The following is a 9382-nucleotide window of genomic DNA, read 5'->3' on the forward strand; positions in this document are numbered from 1 at the left end:
GATCTACTTAACTTTGTCTTAGTCCAATTTTGTATATCTCAACCTAAAATCGACTTGCAGTATTCATAATTATCATTACCATGTTTTTCTTTTTCATTATTTTTATTTTTTTATTGGTATTTTTTATTATTATCTTTTAAAATAGTTAAGGGTTTATCAAAATAATTTTAAAAAATATAAGTATTTTATCTTTTATTAGATAATTAAGATTTTATTAGATAATTTTAGAAAAGATAAATACTTTGTCTTTTATTACACAATTAAGATTTTATTAGATAATTAAGATTTAATTAAATAATTTTAGAAAGATTTAATTAGTGAAATGGTTCCCACTTTAGTGAACATGTGTGAAGCTGGTTTGACATGTCACATGTCAACATGTGATTTTTTTTAATTTAAATAAAAATTAACTTGTTTTTGTTAAAAATTTTGATGTCATGCATCAAGTCTTTAGTGTGACACGTGACATTGTTAATGTAACATGGCAAGGTACTATTATGTGTTAGTGTCATTGTCTTTATTTCAATTTGATCCCTATATAAGTTTCTTTGATTTAATTTATTTCTAATGTTTCTCTAAATGGAACAATATTATCTCTTCCAAATTGAAGCAAAATTTATTATTTGTATACTTATTATAATAAGGCTTAAATACTTATTTCGTCTCCATGTTAAGGGGTGAATTTCTGTTTAGTACCCAGTTTTAAAAATGTATCTACTGAGTTCCAAAGTTGTAAAAATTGTATAAATGAAGTCCCCTCTGTTAAATTGGCTTAAACGGAGTTAACTTCTCCTAAAAATCTGACTTTTTTTCTTCTCTTTCATCTGTTCTTACTACAATGTTTCATCCTTTTCTCTTTATTCTATTTACAATCATTCATTTCTGTAACTCCTTCTTCTCTCCATCTCTTCTGCATCGTCCCTCACATCTTCCTCGTCAATTTTTGTGTGCCAAAGCTTCCTTAAGCTCTTCCTCTCACTAATCTAAAGCACAACACAATGCTTCTTTTGGAACTTTCGCCGCCACTGCTCCTTCTTCCTCCACTTCTTTCGTTGAGTCTAGGCCCCTTGACCCCACCTTCAACTACGCCATCGCCAACCCCAACGTCAACCCCCTCGTTAGGTTCGTTCGAGCCACCAAGTCTTCCATTGAAAGGGTATTGCTCCATCTTTCTCTCCTTTCTTTCATACCACTGCGTTTTTCATACATAAGAAAAAAGAAGTACGCCTAATTTTTACCTAATCTTGTTAAACAACCTGGATCTATTCCTTTTTGTTAATATCAGTAATTAGATTTATTTTTCTTTTACGCGCATTATGTACATAAAACTTATACCAGGAAAGATTAGAATGACAAAAAGGCCAAGCTTGTTTAAGCTCGATAGTCAACATTATTTAATATTCTGGATTGCACTGTACAGTTCAGAATGCAATATGAAACATCTTCAAATTAAACAATCCAAAACTACAAATGAAAATCCTAAAATATAAGATAAATTTGGAATTTTTAACTTTACGGAGCTGCATGAAGAAGCTGCCATACGAGTATTCTAATTAATGGACCATGCTATCCAACTTGTGGTTACTTATTAATTATTAATAAATTATATATGAATATTTAAAAAATAAATTATTATTAATGAAAGAAATATTATTGTTTAAGTTTAGATTTTATATATTTGTTTTTATTAATTAAATGAAATTAAAGTTCCCTAAAAACTTATTTTTTAAACTTATATTTTGATGTAAATCGTTATACATTTCTTTTTCACAAATATCACATTTAATTGCATTAATATTTTAAGATGTAATTTTATTTGCATTTAGTTGAAAAATAACTTTTTTATTTGAATTTATATTTTAAAGATTTGGTTTTAAATAATATATATATATATATATATATATATATATAATACTTGTGAATATTTATCAGGTAGATATTTATGAATGTCTAACGAATAAAAATTTACAAATATTATTTTACAAATATCCAACAAATAATAAAATAAATAATTATTTTATTAATGACAAGTAAATAATTATTTTATTAATGATAAGTAACAAAAAAAGTAATGAAACTGGTGTTGAATTTGATGTGAGGAAGAAGAGAAAGAGAGTGTGGAGTAGTGAAGAAGAGTTTGAGTGAGTGAGGTTAGTGTGATGTTGGTGCAAAGTGAAGAAAGAGTTGCACAGAACATATGAGAGAGAAAAAAAAAAAGTCAGATTTTATAGTCACGTCAAGGTGGGCTTAACACTGTTTAAGTCAATTTAAAAATATTTTTTAACCTATTATACTATTATATATTATTAATTCATGTGTTAATTCATGTTTTTTATAAGATTAAAACTAATTAAGTATGAATGTTTTAAAAAAACAAGGATTTAAAACTAATATATTATTTATAATATATTATTTTTTGTGGACCCGTGTCAAATTTATTATTTATATAAATGTTATAAAATTTAGGCTTAATTAAAATTTAGTGGTTAAAGTCGTTATTAAAAAAATGGTTAATAATATACAATAATATAATATGTTAAAAAATCATTTTTAATAAAAATATTAGTATAATATTTATACAAATAATACTTTTTTGTTTTAATTTGAAGAGAAAGAATATGGTTTCATTAAAAAAAATAAAACTAAATTGAATCAAAGAGACATATATAAAAATTACATTTGAACAAAGATAATGATAACTGGCGCTAACACTAACACCTATTAGTACTTTGTCATGTTGCACTTACATTGCACGTGTCACAATAAGACCTTCACACATGGTAACAAAATAAATTACAATTTATTTTTAGTAAAAGGTTTTAAAAAATTTAAAAAAAAAACATGGATTGATATGTGTATGTCGTTACGCTGTTAGTAATTTTTTTTCAAAAAAGTATTTAAATGAAACACTTTTTCAAAAGTTACGACGCAATTAATTTTTTTTAAAGTGGAAACCAACCTTATATTTGTCACCGAGAGTGAAGACTACATAAGTAATTAAGGCTTTTAGAGAAGATACATATTTTATCTTTTATTATATTTTATCTTTTATTACATAATTATTTTTTATTTTAATAAATTAGAAAATATAAGTATTTGGATTATAATTTTGCAGTAGAATTCACTGAAAATTAAAGAATATATATATAAAAATAATAAGTTATTAACATAATTGGTTACTTAAATACAAAAATCAAATAAAAAATTTTAGGTTCAATCTAAGGAGAATGCGTTTATGAAAATCTACAAATAGAAGACTTTACATAGTTAAAATTCATTTTTGAGTGGAGACTTATTCTAGAGGTTAGAACATTCATCATTATTCTTTTTTTAGTGTTGTGAATGCATAAGAGTAACTAAGTGTCTTGTTTAGTGGGGTTGGACATATCTTAACTTTTTATGATCTCTTCAATTTAATATATTTCTTTTCCATTAATCTTGTGGTTTATTCTCATGTTTAATTGCATGAATTCATTTATTGCATATTTATAAGTATCTATTTATTGGACATGATGTTGGAACTGAAATTAGGAGAGAACAACTAATTGATTTTGCATTTAGACATAAAACTTAATCCTTAGTCATTCAAAACATCTTAACTTAATCCTTAATGTGAACTTTTGATAAAAAGTATATATAAGAAATTATGGTTTTTATTAAATAGTTTAGATTTGTCTCTAAAACATTAGAACTTGCTAAATAGTAATATGAATGCTAGAATTGGAATTAGAGGTGTATTGTTTAGTATTTTTATATTGATTTGGTGCATGAAATCTAATCCTAATGAAATCTTTACTCATAAGTATTTTCATAAATTTAATTGGATTCTAGATATTGACATTATTCTCATAAAAATTAATTATTTTCACTGCATAAACTAGTAAATAAGCATAATTTTTTTCTAAACAACACTAAATTATGTATAAAAATGATATCTCGACTTATCCATTTGATTACTACGATTTGGTATACTTGTCAATATCCACAACACATATCAAACCAAAAATTGCTAGTATGTGGGACGTGTATTATTATTTAGGTCTTATAAGTTTTCTTTCTAATGTAGACCTTTTGATTCGATTGACTTCAACCTATATAGATTAAAACTAAACCCTTTGAACAGAGTAATGTCTGACTTTAGTTTAGTATATATGATTAGTAGAATTATATTTTATATCAAATTTATCTCACTTATTGATCTTTTATTTTGAGTTAAATATTTTTCAAACTTTTTTTTATTTTAAGCAATAATTGTTTTTAACTTAAATATATATATTTGTATTATTTATAAAATGAGTTAGTATTTTTATTTCTATAATTTGTTTATTAAGTTTGAATTTTTTATTATTGGTTCTTGTAAAATATATGAATTTCAATTTGATCTCTATTAATTTTTTTTTGTTTTTTGTTTTCCAAATTTTAAATAACTTATTTTAGTTGTGGCATCAGTTTTAGAATAGATAATAACATATATTTAATAAAAATTATTTATCTTACTTGATTACTTTTTTTCCCTATTATTTACTTGTTTTAATCCATTTTTGTTCCTTTATTAACAGAAATTTCAATCAAGTCATTCATTTTAAAAAAATGTAATAATGTAAATTTCTTTTAAGATTGAATTAAGTCCCTCAATTATTTAAAACACAATTACGTGTCTATTTACGACCAATACAAATTAGGAATTTAGTTGATACTTTTATTAACAGTACAACTAAATTAAGATAAATAAATAAAAATATAATTAAACAGTTTTTTAATATACTACATACAGACATTATATTACACTTTATTACTTAAAAATATATAATTTTATTAATTTTTTGAATATTTAATTAAAAATAGAAATATAATACAGTTTAAAATACATATATAATTTGTAAAAATAGTATTAACAGAATAATCAACCACTCTTTTTAAAAGATAAATTATTTAATTATTCCAAAATAAAATAAATTATTTATATATTCTATTAAATAAATAATTTTTTTAAAATAATATTAAGAAATTTATGCACCATTATTTAAAAAATATGTAATTATCTAAGAATAAAGAAAAACGGTGGAGTTATTTGGGTTAGTAAACAAAAAATAAAAAAAATTATTTGTTAATGAATAAAATTATTCAACTAAAAGATAAATTTTTTATATAAATTAAATTATCAACTTAGAATTTTTTTCAGGACACGTCAGCTCTTAACAAGTGTCAGATAATTTTGATAAAAGGAAATAACCATTTTTAATTTTGAAAGAAATAAAAGTAAAACGTCTTTCATAAAAATTAAATTCAAAGAATTAAAAAGTATATTTAAACCTTCTTATTGTTATTTTCATATTTAAAAAATAAAAGGTATTGAATAGAATTCGTAATGAAGTTTTTTTATGTAAGACTTCTATTTAAAATTAAAATAGTCTGTCGTAAAATCCTTGGAGATTTAGATGTCACCGACAAAATAAAGCAAAGTCTGGTAAAAAGAAATAAAACAATGTTGAGTTAGTTTAGAGGAAGACCTTCGAACTGATGATAGAGTTTGGTAAATCTCAAATAGAAATCAGAAAAAGGAAAAGAGATGGAGACATCAAAGGAGAGAAAGTGCGAGAAATATGCAAATGGTTGATTGAAAATTAAATGTTGAAAAAACATAGAAAAAGGTATGAAATTACTTTCATACTCATTTCTATAAAAAAAAAATCACACAAAAATGAAAATTTGATTGTTTTTAATTCAGTTTTTTATTCTAAAAACCATATTTACCACGTATTGTTATTATATTATTTTTTCTTTAAAAATGGAATATCTTATTGAGACTTTGTAATGATACCTGAAGTGTTTTTCAAACTAGTGATGCGACCATTAAAGATACGTGTTGTATACGAACAAGGAATAAATTAAGTCCTTAAGAATACAATTTGATGTATCTTGTAAAATGATAAAGGAGAAGAATACTTTATTTTTCTTTTCAATTTTTTGCACATACTTTCGTTCTTTAATGACGTTGAAACTCACGGACAAATAAGCATTTAATCATCATAAAAAGACATAATAGTACTTTTTAAATTTTCATATATTTTTCACTTTTAAATAGCATTAACTCACCGAAAAATAAACACTTAATTGTATAAACTCGTTTATTTATTTTTATTTCAAACATTCATTTCTATTGCTAGCTGTTACTGTTAAAAGAATTGAGACAAAAATAATAATTTATTTAGATTAGTCTTGAAGGAACTAATTTAGATGTAAATAGACAAATAATGCAGGTTAAGCAAGTTAAAGATTAACCTAATAATTCTCTATTGTTTGATGTAACATTTAAATAATATCACCGAAACTATTGTACCAACTAGCTGATATTTATTTTATTTCATAATAAATGAGAATATTGTTTTAAATTATTTTATCATGTAAGTGACCTCGGGACAAGACACTCTTTATGACATTTTCTGTATAACTGAAAAAAAAATTCATAATCTTGAAATTGACATTAAACCAACCAAACTAGTGACGACATGGTCTTTGAAGAGGAATAATTCACATGACAAAATCACCCTTTCACTTCTTTTTCTCCTGGACCTGATTCTATGCTAAATAAACTTATCCTTTCGCAATATAGTAAGGGTATTCTTGTCATATCAGAGTCACGCGCTTCAGCGCCCATACCCAAAAAGCCCCGAAAGAATGAAGATTTCAATACGCAGTTTGTGTCTCGTATCATGCCACCGTCGTGACCGCGAACCAATCGGAAGCGAGAAGGGTATTTCTGGAATTCAGAATCATAATCCGCCACGTGGAAGTCGTACACGTGGCATCTTTACCCTTCTCTCCTCGTTTTCTTTAAGTACCCCCATCCCTTCTCATCCGCTCCTTATCCTGTTCTTCCTCACCGCTCCACTGCCAAACAAAAAAACAAAAGTTCAATCAACACTCTCTCTCCACTCTCCGCTGTCGCCGGCCGGCATCACTAACATCGGAAATTTTGAGCCACTCACCGGAGATTATGGATGCTCCGGCTGCTGATCTCGATTTCCTAAAGAACAACAGCCATCGCTTGTTTGGGAGCCCCAATCTTCTTATCTGGTAGAAACCCTAAGCAAAAGCGATTTAACTTGCCAAGAGTTCATTAGTTATTCTATATCATCCCTTTTGAAATAACTCAAACAAATTAAAAGGAAGAGTGCTCTGCCAGAAAAGCATTTATTGCATATCATAATTGTTGCATCTCTCATTTAGCTAAATCTGCAGTTTCTACTTAACTTACTGCAAAGTTGTTTGTGCACATTGAAATCCAAAAAAGCGGTCCAGTTTCTGCAGAGTTTCAGTTTCAAAGATTTAATTAGCTTTCAAATATATTATAGATTGGTATTTTTCTCTGTTCTGACTCCCAAATTAAAATCAAGCCTCGTGCTTCGGAAATGAACCAGAGGGAGAATTGAAACTTGAGAGAAACTAGTTGTGTTCCGACACACGGTCATATATCGTCATCATGCCTTTCACAATGAAGATTCAGCCAATTGATTCGCCCGGTCATGAAGAGGCCCTTCGGGTTGAGCCGGTGAAGCCGATGATGAAGTCGCGGCTGAAGCGACTCTTGGAGCGCCAGTTCTCTGGTGTCCTCCGCAATTCGGCGGCGGAGAAGATCGTGGCCGAGGAGCTGCCGCGTTCCGGCAAAGATGGTTTTTCTGATCTCGAACCGAGTTCAGTGTGTCTGGCGAAGATGGTGCAGAGTTTCATGGAGGGGAATCACGAGAAGCATTCCGGTGCCGTAAAAGGCGCCCGTAACCGCTACAGTAGCTTCGAGGATAGCTCTGACGCGGAAACGCTAGTGTTTAGTAGTTTCAGCGACTCGAGTTTTTCTTCCTCTGCTGAAACGCAGGAAATCCTCAAGGTATTTTAAATGAATTGCTCTGTAATTTATTGTTCCACTGCGCAATACGTTTTCCTTATGTTGTTTTTTGTGTTATTTGGTAGGGTTTGGTGGCATGTACGAGTGTTTATGAGAGGAATTTGCTAGCGGACACTACAAAGATCATTGAGAAGAACAAGGCAACGTGCAAACGCAAGGACGATTGTTGCAGAAAGATCATCACTGAAGGGTTGTTGGCTGTCGGATACGACGCTTCTGTATGCAAATCTCGCTGGGAAAAATCAACTTTCTGCCCTGCCGGTACACACTCTCTCTCTGTCTCTGTCTCTGTTTGGAAAATCTGGCTTACGGAATTAATTGTTCAAACAAACACGAAATCCTAATTTAGGGTCTTGTTGATAAATTATTTGATTTGTGCAGGTGAATATGAATACATTGATGTGATAATAGGAAAGGAGCGGGTGGTGGTTGACGTTGACTTTAGATCAGAGTTCGAGATTGCTCGACCCACCAAGACATACAAAGCGATCCTCCATACTCTTCCTTACGTGTTCGTTGGCACGTGCGACCGGTTGCAGAGCATCGTGGCAATCGCTTCGGAGGCGGCGAAACTGAGTCTGAAGAAAAGGTGCATGCATGTTCCGCCGTGGAGAAAAGTAGAATACGTCAGAGCCAAATGGTTCTCCCCCTACACGTGCTCGCGTGGAGTCAAAGAGGAGACCGAAGAGAAAAAGCACCTTGTGGAAGCGTTGTTGTTAACTGCTGCTGCTGAATGCGATACTTCCCGTGAAGATTATGAAAAATCAAAGTCAAAGTTGGTGTCTAAGAAGCCACTGGAGATGAAACCCAAGAGCTCACAGTCCGGTTTGGCAGCTGTGTTCCATGAAAAGCCGTAATTTTTTTGTTTACTTTTTTGGCTTTTTGTTTATATAAAGTTTTCAGAGTGAGATTCTAAAAGGCTGTGTAAGTAGTTTTTCTATGATAACTCTGTGCCCTTCTGCTTTTTATTGTAAGGGATGGATTTTTAGTGACAGGAATAAGAAGTAAAGGTTAAAAAATTATATTGTCAGCTATTGGAGAGATTGTGAGAAGATGATTCTTTACTTATTTGATAATTTTAGTGGATTGCTTTCTCTTTTTTGTTTGCTTGGCTTGAATTATCTTCTATTCCCACAAATTTTTTGAATTTGATTCGGTGTGTAGGAAGGGATTTGGAGTGTAGATGAATGATAGAACATTTGTAAGTTACTCCTTTGTTTGAAGCTTGATTCTGATTCTTTCCTTGAAGAGGAAGTGATGGACTTGACAAACAAATCTGCTGGCACTGTAGATGCCTTCAAACACACTAGAATATGTGAAGATCAAAAAGTATTTTGTAATGCAATCTTTAAAATCATAAAACTGTACACCCCCCCCAAAAAATGCAAGAGTGGAAAACGGGTTATACCTGGAAGATACTCTCTTTCTCTCTCTCTGTCTCTTCTGTTTTACTTTTAGAAAATTTGTAAGTCTGTGACA

At 29.3% G+C, this 9382-nt stretch overlaps 1 protein-coding gene across 2 annotated transcripts; it reads left to right on the forward strand.

Moving 5' to 3' along the window:
• The first annotated feature begins 6718 nt into the window (after positions 1-6718).
• Positions 6719-8925, forward strand: LOC108347995 (uncharacterized). Of its 2 annotated transcripts, none has more exons than XM_017587484.2 (4): positions 6719-7077; positions 7422-7885; positions 7969-8164; positions 8285-8925. In XM_017587484.2, exons 2-4 carry the CDS (start codon positions 7484-7486, stop codon positions 8758-8760), a joined length of 1074 nt encoding a protein of 357 aa, XP_017442973.1. In that variant the 5' UTR covers positions 6719-7077; positions 7422-7483; the 3' UTR covers positions 8761-8925. The 2 variants fall into 2 exon arrangements, with proteins under 2 accessions (XP_017442973.1, XP_017442972.1); XM_017587483.2 differs by having other exon boundaries at positions 6859-7077; positions 7398-7885.
• Positions 8926-9382: the final 457 nt, after the last annotated feature.

Source organism: Vigna angularis, chromosome 2, assembly GCF_016808095.1.
Source record: "Vigna angularis cultivar LongXiaoDou No.4 chromosome 2, ASM1680809v1, whole genome shotgun sequence".
Taxonomy (NCBI): Eukaryota; Viridiplantae; Streptophyta; class Magnoliopsida; order Fabales; family Fabaceae; genus Vigna; species Vigna angularis.